General features: G+C 57.8%; 1 protein-coding gene across 2 annotated transcripts; it reads left to right on the top strand.

Moving 5' to 3' along the window:
- Positions 1-2,125: 2,125 nt before the first annotated feature.
- GPR108 (G protein-coupled receptor 108) lies at positions 2,126-8,691 on the top strand. Of its 2 annotated transcripts, none has more exons than XM_060007576.1 (18): positions 2,126-2,260; positions 2,968-3,087; positions 3,897-3,947; positions 4,177-4,259; positions 5,082-5,206; positions 5,323-5,384; positions 5,471-5,539; positions 5,636-5,740; positions 5,951-6,084; positions 6,193-6,268; positions 6,763-6,836; positions 6,924-7,041; positions 7,128-7,258; positions 7,344-7,387; positions 7,639-7,688; positions 7,870-7,953; positions 8,056-8,183; positions 8,374-8,691. In XM_060007576.1, the coding sequence occupies exons 1-18, from the start codon at positions 2,141-2,143 to the stop codon at positions 8,444-8,446; spliced, it is 1,647 nt and encodes a 548-aa protein (XP_059863559.1). In that variant the 5' UTR covers positions 2,126-2,140; the 3' UTR covers positions 8,447-8,691. The 2 variants fall into 2 exon arrangements, with proteins under 2 accessions (XP_059863559.1, XP_059863558.1); XM_060007575.1 differs by having other exon boundaries at positions 8,056-8,189.
- The last annotated feature ends 3,651 nt before the right edge of the window (positions 8,692-12,342 follow it).

Below are 12,342 nucleotides of genomic sequence, written 5' to 3'. Positions count from 1 at the left end.
GCCGGGAGACTCAGCCAGGGCGCTGAGCCCGGCCCCGCCCCGTTAATGCCCCGCCCACTCCAGGCTCTGTCACGCCCCATAGGCTCTGCCACGCCCCCGCCCGCGCGGAGCTCCGGCGCAGCCCCCTAAAGGTGAGGCACACCCCAGGAGGCGGGGCCCCACAGACGCCCCGCCCCCTCTTAAAGGAACGTTGCCGCCCGAAGCCACTGGACAGACTCCTTAAAGGACCCCCACCCATTTTCCAAATCCCTTAGGACCCTCTTGTCCTCCCCACACCTAACCCGCCCTGGATTGTTTTTCCTTTCCTTTTTCCTTTCAACCATTCATTAAAGGGCCAAGACACTAAAACCCCAACCCAAGAGGTTCTTCCCCCACCCCATCGCAGGGAGAAGCTGAGGTCACCTCGCTCTTGCGGGCCGGCCCGGCTCCAGACGTCTACGTTCGTCCCACTAATGGTCTGGTCCCTCCGGCCACAGGGCGGATGGGAGGACTTCGATCCTGTCCAGGACGCGCCTCCACCAAGGCCTGGTCCATTAGCGCCCCCACCGCATCCTGCCTCCTTCCCCAAATCTGCGCCTGGAAACTAAGGACGAGCTGTCCTTGAGGCGCCGGGCCCAGGCCTTTCCCCGGCTCCCGTCCAGTTCGAGCCTGCACCTGCCCATTTTCCAGTTGCATCCATTAAGGCACAATCAGTTTTAATTGTCTGCACCGACCCTGGGATTCCGACTCCACCCCCGACGCCCCTAGAACCCTGGGGCTTGGAAGTCTGTCGTCCCTGTCATAAAAGTCTGTTCACACGTTGTTAATCCCTTTGAGGCACTGGGATGAAAGGGGAGAGATCCTAGTAGCAACCTCCTTCATCCTCTCCCTCTTCTGGTGCTTTCTCTTTGGCTACAGAGGTGACAGTCGCCCTGCTGGGGCTGGGGGCTCCGGGCCCCCGGGGACAAGTTAGGCTCTGAGCCCGCAGGCTCCCAGTACACAAAACCGAGGAGCCCAGGAGGATCGCTCCAGGAGCCCACACTGGGACAGATGGCTCTGCGAGGACCTGGCCCCACCTGCTGGTGGCTTCTGAGTTAGAAAACTTCAAATTACAAAGTAGACGTGCTCCGGAGGTTAGAGGATCAGATCGAATCAGGAATTCAGCCTGGGGTCTGGAACTCAGTGGCTCAGCCTGGGAGTAGGGTCTCAGCCTCTAAATGAAGCTGGGATTCATCCCAGGTTGGCACCACAGTTGGGATGGAGTCTGACTGGGATAGGAGGCTTAGCAGAGGGGTCAGCCACCCAGTCGAAGGCCTGGGACTCAAACTAAGGTCCACAGGTCAGTCCTAATCTGAGGTCAGTCCAGGTGGAAGCTCAGCCAGAGATTAAGGCTCAGTATAGGCTGAGGGTAGTAGGGGGTCGGGGAGTCTAAGTTTCGGCGGAGGTCAGGGCTCAGCTGCAGGTAGGGGGCTCAGGCTGGGGCCGGGATTCAGCCTGACTCAAGACCAGCCTGGGATCTGGGGATGGGCCTCCAGTTGCCTCACTCCAGGACAGAAGGGTCCACCTAAGGCTGGTGACTCAGCCTGGGATCATGGGTCATCGTAGGGTCAAGATTTAGCTTGGGGCCAGGTTTTGGCCTCTCTGTGGATCAGGAAGATTAGGAGAACAGGACAGGCTTTAGCAAATGCATGTGTTTACCAAAAGCCTGAGCTTTGGCTGGGAGCCACATCCCCGGGGTAAGAAAGGGGACGTCCGTCCTTAGGGATACTGGGAAGTGTAGTTTATTGAACGTCCCCTTGAGCTGTTTCTGGGTAATGTAGTTCTGAACGGGTCTGTCAGTTAAGAGTGGATGGAGGAATTCCCCTTTAGGGGCCGGATATCAGATCCATCACAATTGGTTGGATGGACTGTTTATCAGAGTACATCCGGGGACAATCTTTCTAGTGATTGGTGAGCGTGGAGGCGGGGTTAAGCGATATCAGCACTTCCATTCGGGGCTCGGGCTGTCCATTTGGTGTCGTACAGGGTGCGGGCTCGAGAGGAGGCGATTACTGATTGGTTGAGTGGGCTGAAAAAAGCTGAAGGGTCGGCCCCCACCGTGCGGCGATTGGCGGGCTTGAGGGCGTCAGAGGCGGTGTCGGGGGAGGCGTTGGCTTCAGAGATGGCCGTGAGCGAGAGGAGGGGGCTCGCCCGCGGGAGCCCCGCGGAGTGGGGGAAGCGGCTACTTCTGCTGCTGCTGTTAGGCGGTTGCTCTGGGCGCATCCACCGGCTGACGCTGACGGTGAGTCCCGCCGCGCGGCGGTCTGGGGTGTGGGTCGCAGCTTCGGCCCGGAAAAGCCCCTGGCTTGGAGTGGTTTCGTCCGGATGGAGCGGTCCGGCGCCCCCCGCTTCCAGGTCCGGAGTGGTCTCGTCCGAGGAGCCCCCTCGGTCCTCCTGTTGGAGTTGCCTGGCCCGCCGCGCTGTAGTCGTGCCCCGCCCACCGGGGGAGGGAGTTCATCTCCGGAGACGGCGGACTCTGAGTCCTCTAAATTCTTGGGATTGCTTTGGGGACGCTAGGGACCCTTGACGCCACCCAGGGAAGTCCCTGGGGGTTCTAGAATAGGGTCCTCTGGGTACTCACTGGGATCTTGGGGGCTCAGTTGGAATCTAAACATTTTCCGGGAGGTGAGGGCCAGGCACCCCAAGATGCGTAACTCTGCTCTCCGGGTGATGCTTACCCAATAGGGAGACTTCCAGGTATCCCAGACTTTCGAATCCTGGACTCTCCGAACAGTGGCCAGAGGATCCGGAGTCAGCCTGTCCCTGCCTGGGATTAAGGTTATGGCCTCCAGAGCTGGCCCTCTCAACCTCTCCCGTCACCCTTTGGACCTGTCCTAAATATAGAGATACCCAGAGGGGCCCGAAGCCCTTGGGGGAACCTCATGCTAGAGCCCTGGGGCTGGGCTGGTGGGAAGTCTGAGGTGCCTCTGCCTTCTTGGTCTCTGGCAGGGGGAGAAGCGAGCAGACATCCAGCTGAACAGCTTTGGCTTCTACACCAACGGCTCTCTGGAGGTGGACCTGAGCCTCCTGCGGCTGGGCCTCCAGGAGACAGATGAGAAAGCCCCATTGGTGAGGGGCTTTGAGGAGTTTGCTGGAGGAGGGAGAGGTGCACAAGTTTCTGAGCTCCGCCCCCCTCCCCCCGCCCCAATTCTGGATTCACATCCTAGCTCTGCCTCTCACCCATATGATCTTGGGCAAGTCCCTTGATCTCTCTGAGCCTGTTTCCTCATGTGTAACTTGGGAATAATAATTTCTCATGCAGTACGTGCCAGGCACTGAGCTGGGGGGAGGGGAGCCTACCAGTGAACAAGACAGCCCCAGTTCCTGCAGTCGAAATGAGAAGTTAGTGTTTATTGAACGCCCGCTGGGTACCAGGTACCATGCAAATCTATTTCCATGAGTCTGTTCTGTCATAGCCACCTCTCAGGGATGCTGTGAAAATATTACACCTGTAAAGCCAATTTTACAGGTGTTTACACAGACTCAGGGGCATGTGGCTTACTCAGAGTCCAAGAGCCTGGATGTATATCCAAGTGTGTTGGCTTCCAGAGCCCAAGGCAGGGAGCCATGAACATTCTATTTAATTTATTTTTTACATCAACATTTTAAATGGGGGGAAACAGGGTGGGTAGGTCGAGGACCAGCGAAGGTCTCCCTGAGGAAGTGACATCCCAGTCAAGGGGCAAGGATGGTTAGGAGTTAAAGGAAGAGGGTTGGGGGGCTGGGGGCAGATGGGAAAAGTCAGTGAAGTGAGTGAACACGGAATCTCACGCTTAGTAGGCTTTGAGGAAATTCGAGGTTACGTTACTATTGCCACTGATAGAGGTGGCTTGGAGGTCCCTGCTGGTGTCCCTCACATCATCTCTTTTTCTTGCCAGGTGGGGTTCAGTCTGACCCGTATTCGATCTGGCAGTGTTCCTTCCTATTCAGTGAGTGGAGGGGCCAGAGGTGGAGGGGGGGAGGGGGGGAGTGTGGAGGGGCAGGGGTGGTGGAAGGGCAGGATGGTCTGTCAGCATCTGGAACCCAAAGATCCCTGTCCTTTCCCAGAGAGGGGAGCAGGGAGAGACCCTCCCTTGCCCGGGTGGATGGGGAGGAAGGCAGAGTGAGGCTGGACCAGTGGGAGGGGGTGACGAAGGCTCCCTGCTGCCCACTCTCCAGAGCCGGGACCCTCACGACTGTCCTCTCCGGAAAAACAGTAGCAACCTTCTGGCTGTCTTCCTCATCAACACCAAGGATCTGCAGTGAGTTGGAGGGCTGGCGGCTCCCCTAGAGAGCCGTCATTGGGGTTTCCCTGGTTGTGCTACCCACATGAGCTGATCAGGTGGAATCAGAACCAGCCAGAAAGAACCTTGACTCCTTTGGAGAAAGCCACTCGCTTTTTTTTTTTTTGGCCGCACCACGTGGCTTGTGGGATCTTGGTTCCCAGACCAGGGATTGAACCCGGGCCCTCGGCAGTGAAAGCACCGAATCATAACCACTGGGCCACCAGGGAATTCCTGTCACTCGCTTTTTAATTTTGCCTTCAAGCCTTCTGATTATGGGAGGGAGAGAGGGGAGGAGTGCCCAGGCAGTATTAGGGTCTCAAGGCAGAAGACCCAACACAGAGGAGTGTTGTGAGAATTAATACAAGTCATTTGTGCGTGTAGGATGCACCCTGTGCGCCAGGCAGCATCCTGGGATCTCTACAGGTGTTAACTCATTGACTGCTCAGACTGTTGTTATCCCCATTCTAAAGATGAAAAAACTGAGGCTGAAAACTGGGATTTGAACCCAGGGTCCAAAGATACTCTGTTGCCTCTCTGTATGTACAGCATTTGCTTTTTAAATAGTGTGTACTTCAGTAGAATGAGTGACTTAATGTCACAGGAAGTGACAACTAGTCCTCGGTACAGGCAGCTCAGGGATGCAGCAGCCATCTTGATGGGTGGTGGCCAAATGCTGCAACTTGGGGACCACTGATGGAGCCCGACGCTGAGCCCCAGAGGGCCCGAGGGGCCCTTGAGTCCCTCAGCAGAGCAGGTGTGCCTGACCCCAGCCTTCAGCCTCCCAGCCTCATCCCACAGGGTCCAGGTACGAAAGTATGGGGAACAGAAGAAGCTGTTCATCTCTCCCGGGCTCCTCCCCGAAGCGCCCTCCGAACCAGAGCTCCCGAAGTCAGAGCACAGGGTCAACCCCAAGGTGGATGGCGGTGAGTCAGGGTGGCCGTGCAGGCATGGAGGGGCGGGTGGGCAGGGCCGCTCCACACGTCCCGCCCATCATTCTGCTGTCTGTCTATCTCTAAAGTCACCTGCTTGCCCCTGGCAGGGACCACTACTGCACCCAACAAGGCCAAGTTGAAACCCACAGGGTCACAAGCCGACCAGCAGGTATGGGGAAGCCAGGGCAGGAGGGAGGAAGCCCCGCCCCCAGGCGGGGCCAGCTGATGCTCCATGGAGGTCCTCTGTCCCCTCAGGGCATTGGTGGAAAGGACCAGGACCTGGTGTTGGGCCTGGGCCATCTCAACAACTCCTACAATTTCAGTGTGAGTGTCCGGGGGTGCCTGCAGCCCCTCCCCTCCACAGAGCGGGGACCACCCATGCTGAGGCCTCCTCTCCCCTCTGTCTGCCCCACCGCCCAGTTCCACGTGGTGATCGGCTCGAGGGCCGAGGAAGGCCAGTACAACCTCAACTTCCACAACTGCTACAACTCGGTGCCGGGCCGGGAGCAGCCGTTCGACATCACGGTGAGCAGGGGTGAGGAGGGTGGGCAGCAGGTTCGCGGAGCGCTCACTGCAGGCCAGGTACTCCGTGCCCATTTGGGAGACGGGAAGACTGAGGCTCAGAAACAGGGAGTCGGCCAGGGAGAGAGCGGGAGAGCCGCAGACTCACACTCAGGGCCCCGCAAGTCTGGAGCTAGCGCGCGATCCCCCTGCCCACCGCTGTCCCCTCCCCAGGTAATGATCCGGGAGAAGAACCCCGAGGGCTTCCTGTCGGCGGCGGAAATCCCCCTCTTCAAGCTGTACATGGTCATGTCCGCCTGCTTCCTGGCCTCCGGCATCTTCTGGGTGTCCATCCTCTGCAAGAACACGTAATGCCTTTGCCCCTGGGGGTTCCCCACCTCCCCTCATCACACCTTCCCACTCCTACCCCTGACCGATGCCCTCCCACTCTCTCCTGTCCCCGACCCCGCTGCCAGGTACAACGTCTTCAAGATCCACTGGCTCATGGCAGCCCTGGCTTTCACCAAGAGCGTCTCTCTCCTCTTCCACAGTGTGAGAGCCTTGGGCCGGGAGCAGGATGGGGTGGGCTGGGGTGTCAGGGGCCAGGAAAAAGCCCCTACAAGCCACTCCTCAAATCTCTGCAGACCCTGGGCTTGGGAGTTCCATTTGTCCATACATTTGTCCATCCATTTTATCACCGTGGCCGGCTGTGCATCCAGTCCTGTCCAGCTGTGACCGCCCACCTTTCAGTCTGACTGTCTGTGGGTCCAGCTATGAGTGTCCACCGGGCTGATTGTCTAACTGTCCATCCACCCGACTGTGACCTTCCCTCCATTGTCAAGGCTGTGACTGTCCAGCCATCTGTGCGGCCGCCGTTCTGGCTGTGACTGTCCCTTTCTCAGTCCACTCACCATCCTGATCGTGACCTTCTGTTCAGTCCACTTCCTGGCCACCCATCCGACAGTGACTGTCGGTGTTCCCAAACCACCACCATCTCCATCCCCCCGTCCATCCGTCTGACTGTCCATCCGTCCATCCACCTCCAGATCAACTACTACTTCATCAACAGCCAGGGCCACCCCATCGAGGGCCTCGCTGTCATGCACTACATCACGCATCTGTGAGTGCCCTTCTCTGCCGGGGGCAGGCGGCGGGCAGGGGAGGCGGGCCCCCGAGTCTCACCACAGCCCCTGCCCGCCTCCGCCAGGCTGAAGGGCGCCCTCCTCTTCATCACCATCGCCTTGATCGGCTCCGGCTGGGCCTTCATCAAGTACATCCTGTCCGACAAGGAGAAGAAGGTGTTCGGGATCGTGATCTCGCTGCAGGTGCACATGGAGGCCCCAGGGTGGGCAGGTGGACACGAGTGCAGGCTGGGCCCACCCACCCCACCCACCCCACCCCCGCCCCGCAGGTCCTGGCCAACGTGGCCTACATTGTCATCGAGTCCCGTGAGGAGGGCACCAGCGACTACGGCGTCTGGAAGGAGATCCTCTTTCTGGTGGACCTCATCTGCTGCGGCGCCATCCTCTTCCCCGTGGTCTGGTGAGGACCCCCACCCGACCCCCTCCCCTGCAGGCACGGGTGGAGGCAGTGCTGACTGCCCCCCACATCACCCACTCGTTCCCAGGTCCATCCGGCATCTCCAGGACACGTCTGGCACTGATGGGAAGGGTGAGCTGTGCCCTCGGCCCTCGGCCTGCTCCTGGTCCCTCTTGCTGACCCCTGGATGCCCCTTCCATCCCCTCTGACTGCCTCTTCCTGCCTTTCCACCCCCTCACCATCCTGGGACATCCCCCTCCACGCTATGCCCCTGAGACACTCACCCCAATGTCCTCCTGTCCACAGCCCTTCTCCACCCTGTCCCCTTCGTCCTGCCCCCCGCCTCCTTCCCTTGACCCCCACTCTCTGTGCCTACCCCTCAGTGGCAGTGAACCTGGCCAAGCTGAAGCTTTTCCGGCATTACTACGTCATGGTAGGAGCCCTGTGCTCACTCGGGAAGTTTGGGAGGGGAAACAACCAGCCCACTGGCACACCCACCCTAACCCCTCCATCTGCAGTCCCCCGGAGCCCCGCCCTCTGCCCATAATCCCCGGCCCCCCTCCCCAGGCATCCCCAGTGGTCCCTCAGCCCTGTGCCCACCCGTGTCCCTGCAGGTCATCTGCTACATCTACTTCACACGGATCATCGCCATCCTGCTGCGGGTGGCCGTGCCTTTCCAGTGGCAGTGGCTGTACCAGGTGAGCACTGAGGCCCCAGGTGGGGCGGAGGGTGGCCCAGACAGTGGAGGTGGAGGTGGGGGCCTGTACCTGACACTCCCACTCTGCCCCCTTGGCCCCCAGCTCTTGGTGGAGGGCTCCACTCTCGCCTTCTTCGTGCTCACGGGCTACAAGTTCCAGCCCACAAGGGATAACCCGTACCTGCAGCTGCCCCAGGAGGACGAGGAGGACGAGGAGGATGTGCAGATGAAGCAAGTGTGAGCCCTCGGGCTGGGGTGGGTGGGGCTTGGGCAGCAAGGGGCCTGGAGGGCGGGGCTGTGGGGGCAGGTGGGTGGAGCCTGGGGCGGGGCCAAGAGGCTCTGGGGTAGGTGTGGTGGGCTGAATGGGCGGGGCCTGGCTCCCCTCGGCTCACGGATTATCTCCCTAACTGTCTGCCTGCAGAATGACCGATTCTGGGTTCCGGGAAGGCCTGTCCAAAGTCAACAAAACGACCAGCAGGCGAGAGCTGTTGTGATCATGTCCCTGCCTCGGACACTCCTTCATCCCCCTTCATCCCCATCTCTTCACACATTCCCTGCTCCGGCTTCTCCCAAAGAGCGTGTGGGGAGGAGGGGGCCAGTGCTCACAAGGCATCCAGCTCCCTGGGACCTGAGTTCCTGGAGCCCATTCAGAAGAAGACAGACAGCCCCCCTCCCTCACAGATGTTGAGCACCCTGTCCCCACTTGCAACTGTACAATAATGACCGATCTGTTTTGCTACTCCAGTTTCTTGCCTTTCTGGGGGTTGAGAGCTAATGCAGGGGTTTGAAATTGAGAGATCCTTTGGGGGCACGGGGCGGGGAGAGGTTGCAGTATCCATTGCTTTGCACATTCAATAAATGTTAATTGAGCGACCACTGCGTGCCGGGCCCTGTGCCGGGTCCTGAAGACAGAGCAGTGATCGGCTGCTTGGCCGTGCGGGCATGGAGGGGCGGGTGGGCAGGGCCCAACACTCAAGGTGTCACCAGACGGTTCCATCACAGGGCCCTGACCCAGCCTGGGGAATCAGAGGTGAGCAGAGAGAGTGGGGAAAGACGCAGGCCCAGATGAGGGGACAGCGTGTGCAAAGACTGGAGGGGAGAAAAAAAATGGTGATTGGGTGACTCCTAAGTGGCTCAGGCTGAGTGCTGTATTCTAAGGCTTCTATTCTAAGGCTTCCAGGGTCTTTAACTCTTGAAAAGCTTATGAGGCACAGAAAGGCTATGTAACTTGCCCAAGGTAACACAGCAAACAAGTTGTTAGAAGGCTCAGGACTCAAAAACACCAGCAGTCTGGTTCCAGAGCTGCGTGCGCTGCCCCTCTGCACCTAGCCTCCCTGCCACCAAGCCTCTTGACCTTGCCCCCATTTGCTGTGTGACTGTTAAGTGGTTTAACCTCTCTGTTTCCTTGCATGTAAAATGGAGACCCCATAGAGTTGAGCATCACACATGATAATGGGAGTCTGGCTCAGCACAGTGCCCTGCAACACAGCTGACCTTTCATGGATTTCTCTGAACCTTGAGGAGTTCAGATTAGAGATGCACCTGGTCACACACCTGCACGCACACCTGTGGGCAGACCACCACGATGCATTTCTTCCCCCGCCCCACTTCACTCTTTAACTAGAACGCTCTGAACCTATTTTGGAGCTCTGAAAAATACTCCTTGGTGGGGACCACAGGCATGGGCCAGGGGGAGGGAATCAGGCTGGGGTCAAGGCTTCCTGCAAGTGGAAATGTGTCTAACTAGGGCCTAGATGAATATATAGCCCAGCCAGACAAAGAAGGAAGTGGGAAGGCATTGCAGACTGAGGAAATTATGCAGCAAGGCAATGCCCAGAATAGCTTGCAACCTCCACTGCTGGTCTGGCTTGGCCAGTGGGAGGGCAAGAGCAGCTGGCAGAAGCCTAAAAGCAGGCAGACACACTTGGACTTGATTCTGGGGCCCACGGGAGCCAAGGAAGAGTTTAGAGCAGGGCGGGACGTGGTAGTACAGGGATGGCGTTTTACACCACGTGCATGCTGGGGTGGGCAGTAATGGCTCTCCCAAGTTGTCCCCGCCCTAATCCCCAGAGCCTGTGACTATGTTCCCTTACATGACAAGAGGCACTTGGCAGGTGTGATTCAATTAAGGATCTTAGAATGAGGGATGATTCTGGATTATTCGAGTGGGTGCGTTGTCATTACAAGGGTCCTTTTAAGAGGGAGGCGGGGGCTTCCCTGGTGGCGCAGTGGTTGAGAGGCCGTCTGCCGATGCAGGGGACACGGGTTCGTGCCCCAGTCTGGGAAGATCCCACATGCCACAGAGCCTGTGCTCCGCAACGGGAGAGGCCACAACAGTGAGAGGCCCGCGTACAGCAAAAAAAAAAAAAAAAAAGAGGGAGATGGGAGGGTCAGGATCAGAGAATGAGATGTGATGCTGTAAACAGGCTAGTGTGATGTGCTTTGAAGATGGAAGAAGGGGCCACTAGCCACTAGCCACTAGCCCCTAGAAGCTGGAAAAACCCAGGAACGGATTCTCCCCTAGAGCCTCCAGAAGAAACACAGCCCTACTGACAGCTCAGTTTCAGACTTCTGCCCTGCAGAACTGCAGCATAATAAATGTATTGTTTTCCAGTGTTTTTGTTTGTTTGTTTGGTTTTGTTTTTTTTGGCTCAGCGGCCACGGATCACGGGCCCAGCCGCTCCGCGGCATGTGGACCAGGGCACGAACCCATGTCCCCTGCCTCGGCAGGCGAACTCTCAATCACTGCGCCACCAGGGAAGCCCAATAAATGTCTTGTTTTAAGCCACCAGGGCTGTGATCATCTGTTATAGCAGCAGTCAGAAACTCATACGGTTTAGGAACACAAACTCTGGAGCCCAGCTGCCGGGTTCAAATCTCAGTTCTTACCAGCTAGAGGATCTTGGGCAAGTGGCCAAAGCCCTCAGTTTCTTTATCTGTAAAACGGGGATAGTAATAGCACCTAAGGCATCTGGAATAAACAAGTTAGATGCATAAAATCGTTAAGATGCTGTCGCTGAGATGTTCACAGTCATTAGCGCATATTCCTGTATCATGCATCGTAATTTTATAGAAAGAATGCAAAGGTGTGTTTTAGAAAATAAATGCCCAGTTGCTGTGGACTAGATGACCTGGAAGAGGTGAGTTTACAGCAAGGAGGCTGGGGCCTTAGGGATGGAGAGAAAGGATGGGTTGGGAGAGACAGCCTAGGGGTCACAGGGCTGCTCACAGGGGATGGACGAGGGAGAGGGAGGAAGCGGGGGGTGGGGGGGAGAACTCTGGCTTGGAGGCACGGAGGGACTGTCACCGAAATAAGACAAGAGAGAAGAGGAGTAGGTGTTAGTAAAAATAAAATTCAAGTACATTGTGCGCTGGCCATGTGCTGGGCACTGGACTCAGCTTGCCTGATGCCACGTGCTGTCACCCCAAGACTCAGAGGGAGGTTCCATGGTTGTGAATGTCTAATTTACAGATGAGGAATCGAGGCTGGGAGAAGGCAGAGCTGCAGTCAAAACCTCTGGCCCGGAATTCCCTGGTGGTCCAGTGGATAGGACTCTGCATTCTCACTGCGGTGTCCTGGGTTCGATCCCTGGTCGGGGAACTAAGATCCCACAAGCCCTGCTGCGCAGCCCAAAAAAAAAAGGGTCCCTGGTGCCCAGGCCTCTGCTATGCTGTGTGAGGTGGTGGAGGGAAGGAGCCAGAGGGCAAGTGGTTGGGTTTAATCAGGTCAAGGTTAACCACAAGTTAATGAGTAATGAGTTGGGAAGGGGAAGTCCAGGCTGCTGGTGGGGCAGGGAGCTGGATGGCGGGGGTGGTTGGAAGCAGGGCCTGGCTCTGGGTCCTGGAGGAAGATTCCGAGAAAGCAGTATAGCACCCATCCTGGAACCGGCGGGGGTCGTGGGGGGGGGGGGGAGGGGGGGGTCTCTGCTGCTCCCTGGCGTGGCGGCGCCTGTATGGGGAAAGGGTGGGGATGGGGTACATCCGGGAGATAACGGCACTGAGGCAGGTGCAGGGGAGGGGAAGGGGGTACCTGGGCTCCCCCCACCTAGAAATCATGGCCATTTTTCCCTTTATTCTCTCTTTGCACCCCAGCTAGGGTTGCCAGACAAAATACAGGATGCCCAGTTAAATTTGAATTTCAGGTAAATAACAAATAGTTTGTCGGTATGAGTTTCCTAGAGGGAATTCCCTGGCGGTCCAGTGGTTAGGACTCCGCGTTTCCAGGGCAGGGGGCCTGGGTTTGATCCCTGGTCGGGGAACTAAGATCCCGCAAGCGGAGTGGCACAGCCAAAGAAAAAAGAGTCTCCTAGATATCCCACTTAGAAGCTGCCCAGCAGCCTCACTCTCCCTCCTTCTCTCTCTCCCCTGCTGGCTTATCTTGTCCGCCATC

This window comes from Delphinus delphis, chromosome 3 (assembly GCF_949987515.2).
Source record: "Delphinus delphis chromosome 3, mDelDel1.2, whole genome shotgun sequence".
NCBI lineage: Eukaryota > Metazoa > Chordata > Mammalia > Artiodactyla > Delphinidae > Delphinus > Delphinus delphis.
This window is presented reverse-complemented; position numbering and strand designations above follow the sequence as displayed.

What these genes read in the sequence shown, in the direction of transcription:
- GPR108 (XM_060007575.1), top strand. Translation starts at nt 2,141, where the DNA reads ATGGCCGTGAGCGAGAGGAGGGGGCTCGCCCGCGGGAGCCCCGCGGAG. An exon ending in TCCACCGGCTGACGCTGACG is followed by an intron (nt 2,261 to 2,967) that starts GTGAGTCCCGCC and finishes GGTCTCTGGCAG; the next exon opens with GGGGAGAAGCGAGCAGACAT. An exon ending in GGTCACAAGCCGACCAGCAG is followed by an intron (nt 5,385 to 5,470) that starts GTATGGGGAAGC and finishes CTGTCCCCTCAG; the next exon opens with GGCATTGGTGGAAAGGACCA.